Source organism: Canis aureus, chromosome X, assembly GCF_053574225.1.
Source record: "Canis aureus isolate CA01 chromosome X, VMU_Caureus_v.1.0, whole genome shotgun sequence".
Taxonomy (NCBI): domain Eukaryota; kingdom Metazoa; phylum Chordata; class Mammalia; order Carnivora; family Canidae; genus Canis; species Canis aureus.
In genome coordinates this window covers 815341-829414 of record NC_135649.1, presented here as the reverse complement: position 1 = coordinate 829414, position 14074 = coordinate 815341, and the positions used below count along the sequence as shown (strand labels likewise).

General features: G+C 40.9%; 1 protein-coding gene across 2 annotated transcripts in view; it reads right to left on the bottom strand.

The window, feature by feature from the left end:
* Window positions 1–11103, bottom strand: part of F8 (coagulation factor VIII) — a 148528-nt gene extending 137425 nt beyond the window's left edge. The window contains exon 1 of one of the 2 annotated variants that reach the window (XM_077888609.1): window positions 10473–11103. In XM_077888609.1, the coding sequence (XP_077744735.1) occupies window positions 10473–10618 (146 nt within the window). In that variant the 5' untranslated portion in view covers window positions 10619–11103. The remainder of the gene's footprint in view (window positions 1–10472) is intronic. The other variant, XM_077888608.1, reaches the window with a different exon arrangement.
* Window positions 11104–14074: the final 2971 nt, after the last annotated feature.

Below are 14074 nucleotides of genomic sequence, written 5' to 3'. Positions count from 1 at the left end.
TCAGGATGTGTCCAGAGTCAGTGTATCCCATTAATCAGTATCAAAATAATCTAGACTATAAAATGGTATCATCAAAATAAAAACCGTATCAACTTTTTCCTGGTAAAAATATACGTGACTGCCTGCACAACAGAGAACTAGATAATAAATCTTCTCCATTAAATTCAATTTTATAGTGTTATTCACTATACCTCAAGCTGCATGCTAAATGAAACCTACAATACAAAATACAATGCATTAAGAATAATTATCTTTTAATAATTTTTAACAAGACCACCATTAATAGATAAGTGGCTACTTGTTCAGTCAGATATCAGGCTACTGACCATATGGGCCTGTACCTTAGGGTCATTAACACTGCACAACTGCAGGCTATATAGACTACAGAAGGAATTTTAATCCATTCCTCATATGACACACAAAAATTAATCCAGTGTATTAAAAAACTAAATGTAAGAGCTAATAGTATAAAACTCTTGGGGGCAAATATGGGTATGATTCTGTGTAACCCTGGATTTGGCAATAGTTTCTTAGATATGACTCAAAAGCACAAGCAACCAAAGGAAAAAAAACAGATAAATTGGACTTCATCAAAATGAAAAACTTTGTGCTGGGACAAAATATTTGAAACAAGTACATCTGAAAACAGATCCAGAATATATACAGAATTCTCAAGCCTCAAAAATAACAAGACAAATAACCCCACAATGGAATATTCCTCAGCCATTAGAAACAACAAATACCCACCATTTGCTTTGACGTGGATGGAACTGGAGGGTATTATGCTGAGTGAAATAAGTCAATCGGAGAAGGACACACATTATATGGTCTCATTCATTTGGGGAATATAAAAAATTGTGAAAGAGAATAAAGGGGAAAGGAGAGAAAATGAGTGGGAAATATCAGAGAGGGAGACAGAACATGAGAGACTCCTAACTCTGGGAAACGAACAAGGGGTGGTAGAAAGGGAGGTAGGCAGGGGGTGGGGGTGACTGGGTGACGGGCACTGAGGGGGGCACTTGATGGGATAAGCACTGGGTGTTATGCTATATGTTGGCAAATTGAACTCCAATAAAAAAAATTCAAAAAAAATTTAAATGGGCCAAAGCTCTGAACAGACATTTTATCAAAGGAAATACGGGAACAGCCAATTATACATGCAAAGATGCTCAGAATCTTTAGTCATCACAGAAATGCAAATTAAACATACAGTGAGATACCGCCACACAGTCATTAAAGTGACTAAACCTAAATACTGGCAACATGAAGTATTGTCCAGGATGTGTGGCAACTGGCACTCTCATCTGTTATTGGTGAGAATATAAAATGGTACAACCATTCTAGAAATCTGTTGGCAGTTCTTATAGTTAAATACGCATTTACCATATAATCAAATAATTTCATCCCTAGATATTCAACTAAGATAAATGAAAACAGATGTTCACACAAAAGCTTGTATAGGAATGCTCATTGCAAGTTTCTTTATATTAGCCCCCAAACTGGAAACAATCCAAAGGTCCACGCGGCAGTGGATACACAAATTGTGATATATTCCCATAATGGAGCAATAATCAACAATCGAGGACTAAAGCTACTTTGCGCAACCATCTGGATGAATTTCTAAATCATGATGGTAAAGATAAAAAGCCAGACACTGAAGAGTGCATACTGTATAATTCTAATGATGTAAAAGTCTTAAAAAGTAGAAAATGAATCCAGCTTGTTGCCAGGGGCCAGGTCAGGGTAGGGAGACTCACTGAAAACTGGCAGAATGATTGATGTAAATGTTCTACGTGTTGATTAAGGTGGTGCTGATGTAATTTGTATGCATTTGTCAAAACCTATCAAACTTCACATTAAAAATCTGTGTGTTTCTGGGACGTCTGGGTGGCTCAGCGGTTGAGCGTCTGCCTTTGGCTCAGGGCGTGACCCCAGAGTCCTGGGATAGAATCCCACATCAGCCTCCCCGCAGGGAGCCTACTTCTCCCTCTGCCTGTGTCTCTGCCTCTCTCTCTCTCTCATGAACAAATACATAAAATCTTCTAAAAATTCAGTGTGTTTCATTATATGTAAATTATACCCGTGGTAGGCAAAATTTTGCTTCTCTTGACCTTTCCCCTTTGGTGTAGTGCCCATGAAAATGTTATGTCACAGGACAAAAAAATTTTGCAGATGGAATTAAGGTTGCTAATCAGCTGGTCTTGAAAGGCAGAGATTATCCCAAATCTAAACACACCCCGTATAATCATAAAGGTTCTTAAAAGTGGAACAGGAAGGCAGGAAAAGTCACACAAATTAAAAGCATGAGAGAGACCTGATGCACTCTTCCTAGCATGAAGATGAAGGGCCCTACATGGAACTTCTGAGAAGGAACTGAATTCCAGTCACGATGGTAGCCCTATCAACAACTTGATTTTGGTCCTGTGTGACCCTGAGTAGAGGAGCCCAGTACAGCCCACCTGGCTTCTGAGCCACTAAAAGTATAAGATAATAAATTGGTGCTGTGGCAAGCTGTAAAATTGGAGGTGATTTGTTACACAGCAATAAGAAACTATTATGGTACTCAAAGTTGATCCAAATATTAAAAAAATAACTTAACAAGCAAATAAAAATGCAATCAAAATTCAAGCTCCTAAATGAAGCTGGTTCTTTGAAAATATTAATACAACTGATAAACCTCTAGCCAGACTTATCAAAAAGACAACAGGAAGGACCCAAATAAATAAAATCAATCACAAATAAGAGAGGAGAAATCACACACCACAGAAATACAAATAAGTCTAAGAGTATATTATTGAAAACTATATGCCAATAAATTGGACAACCTAGAAGAAATGCATAAATTCCTAGAAACATGTAAACTACCAAACTGAAACAGGAAAAAAAATAAAAAACTTGAACAGATTGATAACCAGCAAAGAAAGTAAATCAGTCATCAAAAATCTCCCAACAAACGAAAGTCCAGGGCCATATGGCTTCACAGGGGAATTCTTCCAAACATTTAAAGAGTTAATACCTATTCTTCTCAAAGTATTCCAAAAAAAACAGAAAAGGAAGGAAAACTTGCAAATTCATTCTATCATCCTGATACCAAACCAGATAAAGACTCCACTGAAAAGGAGAACAACAAACCAATATCACTGATCAACAGGGATACAAAAATTCTCTATAAAATACTAGAAAACCAAATCTAACAGTACATTAAAATAATCATTCACCACTATTGAGTGGGATTTATTCCTGGGTTGCCAAGGTGGTTCAATATTCATCAATCAATCAGTGTGATACACACTAATAAAAGAAAGGATAAGAACCATATGATCATTGCAATAGATGCAGAAAAAGCATTTGACAAAGTACTACACCCATTCATGATAAAGCCCCTAAATAAAGTACGTTTAGAGGAAACACACTTCAACAAAATAGAGGTCATATATAAAAAAACCCGCAGTGGACATCATCTTCGATGGGGATAAATTGGGAACTTATCCCTAAGGTGACAGGGATGCCCACTGTCACCACTTTTACTCAAGTCGTAGACACAGCAATACAACAACAAAAAGAAATAAAAGGCACCCAAATCCACAAGGGAGAAATCAAACTTTCACTATTTGCAGATGACATGATACTCTATATAGAAAACCTGAAAAAAAAAAGAAAACCTGAAAGACTCCACCAAAAAATTGCTAGAACGGATATGCATATTCAGTCAAGTCATAGGATACAAAGTCAACATACAGAAATCTATTGCATTTCTCTACATCAATAAAGAAACAGCAGAAAGATAAATTAAGGAATCAATCCCATTTACGATTGCACAAACAATAATAAGATACCTAGGAATAAACCTAACCAAGAGGTGAAAGAACTGGACTCTGAAAACAATAAAACACAGATGAAAGAAATTGAAGATGACACAAAGAAATGGAAAGACATTCCAAGCTCATGACTGGAAGAACAAAAATTGTTAAAATGTCCATACCACCCAAAGAAATCTATACATTCAATGCAATCCCTATAAAAATACCAACAGTAGTTCTTGCAGAGGCACAACAAATAGTCCTAAAATTTCTATGGAAGCACAAAACATCCCGAATCGCCAAAGCAACCTTGAAAAAAAAAAGCAATAATATTGGAAGCATCACAATTCTGGACTTCAAGTTGTATTACAGAGCTGTAGTCATCAAAAGAGGATGGTACTGGCACAAAAATAGACATATAAATCCATGGAATAGAATGGAAAACTCAGAAACGAACCCAAAAGTATATGGTCAATAAATCTTTGACAAAGTGGGAAAAAATATTCAATGGAGAGAAGACTGTCTCTTCAACAAATGGTATTGGGAAAACCGGACAGCCACATGCAGAATAATGAAACTGGACCACTTTCTTATACCAGACACGAAAATAAATTCAAAACGGATGAAACACCTAGGGGCACCTGGGTGGCTTAGCTGGGTAAGTGCCCAGCTCTTGATTTCTGGTCAGGTCATGATCTCAGGGTGGTGATATCAAGCACTGTGACAGGCTCCATGCTCAGTGTGGAGTCTGCTTAAGATTCTGTTTCTCGGGCAGCCCGGGTGGCCCAGCGTTTAGCACCTGCCTTCAGCCCGGGGTGTGATCCTGGAGTCCGGGGATCGAGTCCCGCATCGGGCTCCCTGCCTGGAGCCTGCTTCTCCCCCTGCCTGTGTCTCTGCCTCTCTCTCTGTCTTTCATGAATAAATAAAATCTTAAAAAAAAAGATTCTGTTTCTCTCTCTCTGTCTGCCCCTTCTCCCACTCTATGTACATACATACATACATACATACATAAATCTTTTTTAAAAAATGGATGAGAGGGATGCCTGGGTGGCTCAGGGGTTGAGCATCTGCTTTTGGCTGAGGGTGTGATCCCGGGATCGAGTCCTGCAACAGGCTTCCTGCATGGAGCAGGCTTCTCCCTCTGCTTGTGTCTCTGCCTCTCTCTCTCTCTCTCTCTCTCTCTGTGTGTGTCTATCATGAATAAAGAAATAAAACCTTAAAAAATGGATGCAAGGTCTAAATGTGAGACCTGAAACTATCATGATCCTAGAGGAGAACACAGGCAGTAATCTCTTTGACATTGGCTGTAGCAACTTCTTACTATATATGTCTCTTAAGGCAAGGAAAACAAAAGCAAAAATAAACTATTAGGACTTCATCAAAATAAAAAGCTACTGCATGGCAAAGGAAACAATCAACAAAACTAAAAGACAACCTACTTATGGGAGAAGACAGTTGCAAATGACATATCTGATAAAAGGTTAGTATCCAATAGGCAGAACTTAAAAACTCAATACCCAAAAAATGAATCATCCAATTAAGAAATGGGCAGAAGATGTGAATAGACATTTCTCCAAAGAAGGCATACAACAGACACATGAAAAGATGCTCAACATCACTCGTCATCAGGGAGCTACAAATCCAAACTACAATGAGATAGTACCTCACACCTGTCAAAATGGCTAAAATGAACAAGAAACAACAGGTGTTGGTGAGGATGCAGAAAGGAGAACCCTCTCACACTGTGGGTGGGAACGCAAGCTGGTGCAGCCACTCTGGAAAACAGTGTGGAGGGTCCTCAAGAAGTTACAAATAGAGCTACCCGACAACCCAGCAATTGCACTACTGGGTAAATAACAAAAGTACAAAAATACTAATTCAAAGTGATAACATGCATCCCTATGCTTATAGCAGCATTATCTACAGTAGCCAAATTAAGAGCCCAAGTGTCCACTGACTGATAAAGAAGATGTAGTATATGGTGCACACACACACACACACACAGAGACACACAGACACAGAATATTACTGAACCATGACAAATAAATAATGAAATCTTGGCCATTTGCAGGAACGTGAGTAGAGCCAGAGAGTACTGAGCTAAGTGAAACAAGGCAGTCAGTAGAAGACAAGTACCATATGATTTCGCTCACTTGTGGAAGAACCACAACAAATGAACATGGAGGGGGGTGGAAAAGAGAGGCCGACCAAGAAACAGACTCTTAACTATAGAGAACAAGGTGATGGCGGCTCAAGGGGAGGTGGTGGTGGGGGGAATGGGTGTGAGATAGGTGATGGGCAATAAGGAAGGCACTTGTCAGTGATGAGCACTGGGGGGCGAGTATGGAAGGGCCGAATCACTAAATTCTACATCTGAAACTAAACATCATATTGTATATTAACTAACTGGAATTGAAATAAAAGCTTGGAAAAAAGAAGAAAGAAAAAAATCATGATCTTAAATGGAATCCAAGAGGATATTACAAACTACTGCAAATAACGAAAACTTCATATCATAACCTATGTGATATGCAAAAGAGTTCTCAGAGATTCTAAAAAAAAAGTTCTCAGAGAAAAACATATAGCTTTAAATGCCTTCACTATTAAAAACAAAGGACAAAAGAAAAATAACATTACTTTTCCCAAAGTATTAGAAAAAATACAACACAATAAATCCAAAGAAACTAAGATATCATTGATAAAGATCAAGCCTTTTTTTTAAAAAGATTTTATGTATTTATTCATGAGAGAGAGAGAGAGAGAGAGAGAGAGTCAGAGACACAGGCAGAGGGAGAAGCAGGCTCCCTGTGGGGAGCCTAAAGTGGGAATCGATCCTGGGACTCTGGGGTCATGTCCTGGGCCGAAGGCAGATGCTCGACTCCTGAGCCACCCAGGCAGCCTGATAGAGATAAAATCTAAAAATAAATATTAAAACATAACTGGGGAGAGGCCTGGGTGGTACAGGCAGTTGTGTGTCCGACTCTTGGTTTTGGCTCAGGTCATGATCTCAGGGTCATGAGATCAAGTCCTGCATCCGGCTCCACTCTCAGCACAGAGTCCGAAGCAGACTCTCTCTCCCTCTCCTTCTGCCCTTCCTACTCGTGCTCTTTCTCAAATAAATAAATACATCTTTAAAAAAATAATTGAGAAAAAGAAACCCAGAAGCTCATTCTTTGAAAAGACCATCACCACCAACAAAATAAATCCTTTGCAAACCCGTTTGTGGATAAAAGATCAATAACAAAGACATAGGAATTTAAGAAAAAGAAAGTGCACATAACTACTTATCATGTGGCAACGGAATTGAAAAAATAAAGTGATAATCTGCACAGATATAAAATTATTAAAGCTGACTTCAAAAAAAGTTGAAGCTTGATTTGACATTTTAATAAAAGAGCCTGAAGACATGATTAAAAATATTCCAAATGTCACTTGAAGCAAATGGACTGATAAATGAATCTTATCTAACTTTTAAGCAATAGGTGATTCTAATGTTATTTGAGCTATAAAAAAAAGATGGAGCATTCACCTATTCATTTAAAAAAACACTAAAATTGTATTTATTTATTTTTAAATATCTTTTTTTATCCATGAGAGATACTGAGAGAGAGGCAGAGACACAGGCAGAGGGAGCAGCAGGCTCCCTGCGGGGAGCCCGATGTGGGACTCGATCCCAGGACCCCGGGATCACGCCCTGGGCTGAAGGCAGATGCTCAGCCACTCAGCCACCAGGCGCCCCCTAGGACTTAGCTTTTTTTAATTGGAAGAAAATTTAAAATGTTTACATAGAATAAAGTGAGTAAGAAGTGCTAAGAAAGGCAGGGGCACCTGGGTGGCTCAGTCAGTTAAGCGTCTGCCTTCAGTTCAGGTCATGATCCGAAGGGTCTTGGAATTGAGCCTCCACTGGGCTTCCTGCTCAGTGGGGAGCCTGCTTCTCCCTCTCCCCCAACCCCACTCATGCGTGCTCTTTCTCTCTCTCTCAAATGAATAAACAAAATCTTTAAAAAAAAGAAATGCTAAGAAAGATTTTTAAAAAAGAGCAGCGAGTACTGATTTTGCTTACCAGGTATCAGAAGATATAATAGACTCATTGTAATCAATTGGTATGGTATTGGCATGGCAAGACAAAAATAAAGCAGTTCAATGAAGAAGCATAATGCATCCAGAAATACATACTAATGTGTACGAGAATTTTATACGATGAATGTGTTTATTCAAATCAGTAGTAAAAGACGTATTATTTGATAAATGGTGCCACTGCCAGAGGCTATTGATCTAGATGGAAATACTACTACACAGATCCCACTTCTATACCGTATACAAAAATAATTATCAGATGAATTGATGCCATAAATGTAAAAAGCAAACCAATAAAAATCTTGCAAGAAAATTTGGGAAATATACATGCAACCTTGACATGCAGAAAACATTTTTGACCAACTGGCCACTCTGAAGATATAAAAGATAGATATAAAAAAATAAAATAAAAAACTATAAAAAATTTTAAATCTTAGTAAAAGTCATGAACAAAATCAGTAGACAACAGGTTTTGGGGAAAACTGCACTATACACTAGTATGTTTATGCAGTATAACAAATAGTCAATATATGTGGTGATAAAAGGTTTTCTGTCATTAAAAAAATAAAAGAGCCCAAAGGAAAATGGGCAAAACATATCAATAGTCAAATTTCAAAATATAAATGCAACACCCAACAGGCATTTGAGATGTTCAACTTAAGAAGTAAAAGGAATTCAATTAAAGTACTGACGCAGTATCACTCCGTATCTGACTAAATAGGCAAAAATTAAAAGAACAAGATAAAACTTATTCAAATTAAAGTGGGGAGAAGGGCACTCGCATATGTTGGTAGTAGAAATGTGTGAAGAGTTCTGGCCTTTTTGGAGATTAAAACCAAATAGAAAATACTCCCTTCATTCTAGTAATATCCTTCTTGAGAATCGGTCCCACAGGAGTAAAAGCACCAGTGTGTAATGATACAGCATATAATGAACAAAAAATGTAAGTAATATGGAAAATATGAAATCTTACGTAGCCATTAAAATGAATGAATTGGGGCACCTGGCTCAAGCATCTGACTTTTTATTTCGGCTCAGGTCATGATCTCAGGGTTGTGATATCGAGCACAGCATTGGTCTCCATGCCGGGCATGGAGCCTGCTTGATATTCTCTCTCCCCCTCACTGTGCTCCTCCCCTCACATCCCTCTTAAATTAAGAAAAAATGAATTGAAGCTATGCTTACTCAGAATTCTACTAGGTGTTAATAAGAGATAAACAGGTTTGTAATATCCCATTTTTGTAAAACAAGCAATGACCAAGAAAACCTTTATTTGCATATTTATGTATGTGTATGTGCATGAGCACATATTATCATATTGGGGTTATTTGTTTGGGGATAGGCAAGAAGGGGGCTAACGTAGGAGGGTGGGGAGCCAAACAGAAAGAACAAAAAATAATATAACTTATGACATGATCACATTTAATATTTATATTGTTATTATACATGGGGTTAAATCTTTATAACAACACATTTAAAGGAAACAAAACAAAATTTAAAATAAATAATTTCAGCATTCAACTCAATTAGCAAAATTAGATCAGCAAAATGAACCAAAGGAAATTGGGAAGAAGGAATGATTTAATGTGAGTAAAAGCTTCAACTGATAGAAACAAAAGACGGTTCCTGACAAGATCAAAAACATTAAGAAACTTCCTGGAAATATTCTTAAGAGAGGGAAAGGACACCCAGAATATAAGAATGAAAAAGGAGGGCAGCCTGGGTGGCTCAGTGGTTTAGCACCGCCTTTGACCCAGGGTGTGATCCTGGAGCCCCGGGATCCAGTCCCACGTCGGGCTTCCTGCATGGAGCCTGCTTCTCCCTCTGCCTGTGTCTCTGCCTCTCTCTATGTCTCTCTGTGTGTCTCTCATAAATAAAATAAATAAAGTCTTTAAAAAAAGAATGAAAAAGGAAATATAATTACAGATACAGAACAGTTGAACATCACAAGACTAGTATGTGACTTGATACCAATACATTACCAAACCTTGAAAAATCTAGATTGCTTTCTAGAAAAAATATACATAACCAAATTTGACAGAAGAGGACGCAGAAAGCTCCAGATAAATTGATGATCATAGATAATATTGAAAAATCATTTAATACTAGTCTCCCAAAATGCACTGGAGCCCCCCCGCCAAATGAAAAGGTTCTGAAATCCTGGCTAATACTATCCTTAAACAAAACTGGGCAAGGATATCAGAACCACGCCACACCGACACAGGAGGACAGACTAAAGTTGTGTATAATACTGAGGGGGTCTCACTGCTCTGCTTCTCTGTATAGAAGCTTGGAGTAGGCTGAGGGAAGGTCTGTTTTCTCAGGCTCTTCGCCTCTTCATTTTCCCTCTACTCTACTGTCTATGTTTCCAAAGTGGCAGCACGTGACAAAGAGAAGTAATGGACAAAACATAACAACATATCAACAAATTGTCCGGATCTGTGAAAGGGCTGCCAATCAGCATGCACACCTTACCTCAATAGTGCTTTTCCAGTGCTTAATACCATTACAACCATCCTAACGTCATGTCTGCACCTTCCTCCAACCAGTCCCCTCCTCACAATCCTGACTGGACCCTATGGAACACGCCTTTACCTTGTGTCCGCGTGCAGCGCACTGAGCAGGTCACTTTGCATATAGTCCCAGGACAGTTCCACTGCACCGAGGTAGTATTTTCTGGTGGCACTAAGGCTGAAGGGCAAAAGGCACAGAAAGCAGCAGGTGTAGAGCTCTACTTGCATGGCTCGTATTGCTAGAAAATGTTCAACTGGAGAAACAAGAGATTAATTCTTCCCTAAAATATCTTCAGCTCCCAGGAGAAAAAAGGCAAATTTTCTATGATTTCATGAAAAGTCCCACAACTGTTGCTGTGAATGTTAGGGACCTTTACCTGCTGGATGTTACAGCAGCATTGGCAGTAGGCAGCAACAGATAAGATTGTTTCCTTTTTGGCAGTGGGAAGCAGCCACAGGAAGCACTGAATAGGAAAAGGGAGGCAGAGCTAAATCTTAACCCATTGGGTTCTGAGAGTACTAGGGGCACAAGAATGCTGATTTAATCAGAACGTTTAAGGAAAGGAAGGGAGGGACGGAAAGGTCAAGGCGAAGAGGAGCTCTGATGTGTATCCATAGTCGTAGCCTACTCAAAGTCTCTTCCTTCACAGCAGCAGCAGCCAAAGGAGCTCTGGATGTTGTTGGAAATTCTGGAATCCCCTTGCACAAACAAGGGTAACCAGTATTCTAATAGTCTCCCTGTTGCTACCCGTGCCCCTCTTTTTAGAACTATAAAGCAGATTGTGTCGGTCCTTTGCCTAGAACCCTCCACTGGCTTCTAACCTCATTCAGAGTAAAATCCTAAGTTTTTTTTTTTTTAATTTTTTTTTTAATTTTTATTTATTTATGATAGTCACAGAGAGAGAGAGAGAGAGGCAGAGACACAGGCAGAGGGAGAAGCAGGCTCCATGCACCGGGAGCCCGACGTGGGATTCGATCCCGGGTCTCCAGGATCGCGCCCTGGGCCAAAGGCAGGCGCCAAACCGCTGCGCCACCCAGGGATCCCAAATCCTAAGTTTTTAGTATGGCCTAGAGCATCTCCCGTGATCTGCACGGCCCCTTCCTCCAGACCTCTGGGGTCTCCTGTCACTACGGCTACTGTCCTTCTTGCTCTTCCTTAAAATATCAAGCACAGTTTTGCACCTAGACGTTAGCACTTGCCATATCCTCTACTTGAAACACTTTCCCCCAGATCGCCACACATTCCCACTTCCACGTCTCCTTCAAGACTTGGCTCCAATCGCCTCCTCCGTGAGCTTAAATGTGGACCACTGCGTTTACACTCTCAGCTCTCTACTTCCACGGACACTGCTGAAATCCCTCCTGGCTTCATTTTTCTCCATAGCACTTATAACCATGCAGCATTCATGTATTTATTTATCTTGCATTGTTGTCACCTGATGTTTCTTTATTTTAAAGATATTTATTTATTTATTTATTTAATTTATTTATTTATTTGAGAGAGACACCGAGACAGGGAGAAAAATATTGAGAGAGAGCGACGAAGAGGGAGAAGCATACTCTCCACTAGGAAGGGAGCCCAAGGTGGGGCTTGATCCCAGGGCTGTGGGATCCTGACCTGATCTGAAGGCCAATGTCCAAACAACTGAGCCACCCAGGCGCCGCTACCTGATGCTTAAGGTCTACATTTGTCCCAGGTATACGACATATCTGCTTACACCAACGTGTCACGCTGTTGAGCTCAAGCAGAGTCCCTAGTCAGGTTAATGTTTATCAGGAGGACTGAGGGCCTCAGAGTATAGGAGATAATGAGAAGAGACTTGACCAGGGTTGCTATAACAAATGTTATCACTGCGAGCCCAGTGGTACACAGGTATGAAGTTGCCTGGGAGCAATTAGGTGCCATCCAGCTTGGAAACACGCAGGAAGAAGGCCCTTTGGTAAACATCTGCTGATGCTTTCTCTCTGCCAGACAGCAGAATGTGGAAACAACAGCTGGCATGTACTTTACGCCACAAACTACAGTAACTTACTTTAATGCAGCTGCTATTCATGTCTTCATTTTACAGGTGATGTAATTGAAGCACAGAGAAGTCTGGCAACTTGGCCAAGGTCACAGAGTTTGCAAGTGCTAGCAGCTCAACCCATGTAATCTGGCTCCATAAGTCCTGCTCCAAACTTCTTACTTACTTACTTACTTACTTATTTATTTATTTATTTATTTATTTATTTATTTATTTCTGCTCCAAACTTCTATGTTCTACTTGCACGTGCTGGGTACACGGGATTGAAAAATACACGAAATTAATATCATCCATACTTGTCACACATGAGTAGCTCATACAACACGTGATAAGGTAAAACCAGTGCTGTGCACAAAGGGAAAGTAAGCAGGGGAAGGGGAAGAAGGGATGTGGCAGATTGCAATTTCATTTGATTGTATTATTTTTTTGAAGTTTGTTTATTCATTCATTCATTCATTCATTCATTCCCAGAGAGACAGAGGCAGAGACCCAGGCAGAGGGAGAAGCAGGCCCCAAGCAGGGAGCGGGACGTGGGAGTCGATCCCGGGACTCCAGGGTCACACCCTGGGCTGAAGGCAGCGCTAAACCACTGAGCCCCCCGCGCTGCCCCAGGTTGCAATTTTAAAGGACGGTCGTGAAAAGTGTCAGCGAGAAGGGCGCGCTTCAGCAAAAGTTTGCCTTCCCCACTGAGGGCAATAGGGAGTCATGGTAGGTTTTTGAATAGAGGAGAGCTGTGATGGGAATGACCTTTTATTGTTTTTTTTTAAGATTTTATCTATTTATTCCTGAGAGACCCAGAGAGAGGCAGGGACACTGCCAGAGGGAGAAGCAGGCTCCCTGCGGGGAGTCCCATGCGGGACTGGATCCCGGGACCCCGGGGTCACACTCCGAGCCAAAGGCAGACACTCAAGCGCTGAGCCACCAGGCATCCTTGAACAGGAGAAAATATTTGAAAACCACACATATGGATATATGAGTAATTCATACAAACCAATAACCCAACCCCCCCCAAATAGTCCAAATAAAAATTGGCAGAGAATAAAGGGGAAGGGAGAAAAAATGAGTGGGAAATATCAGACAGGGAGACAGAGCATGAGAGACTCCTAACTCTGGGAAACGAACTAGGGGTGGTGGAAGGGGAGGAGGGCGGGGGGTGGGGGTGAAGGGGTGACGGGCACTGGGGGGGGCACTTGATGGGATAAGCACTGGGTGTTATGCTATATGTTGGCAAATTGAACTCCAATAAAAAATAAATTTATAAAAAAAAATTGGCAGCGTAACGCCATAGAATTAGGGGCCAAGCTTTTGGAACGGTGAACTGGCCATTAACTGGGCTCGTGTGGGGGCAGGAGTGGTTTAGGAGTGGGGTGCGCGGGGGGACGCGCCCCGCACGGCGTTAAAGGGCTCACACGCGGTGCAGGCAGGGAAGCTGCTTTCAAAGCGCTTCTTACGTATTGTAATTGCAGTGGTTCCGCCGCGTCTTTGTCCGCCGTGCGGAAGCGGCGTGGACACAGCCCTGGAAAGTACGTGCTCGACGCTCCGCGAGCTGCCGCGCCGAGGCGGGCGGGCTCTTCCCACAGCCATGGGGCCCCCGGGCCTTACTGGGCAGCCGCCCCCGCCGAGCTCCCCCGTGGGCGCCGCCCCCCGCGCACGCGCGCCG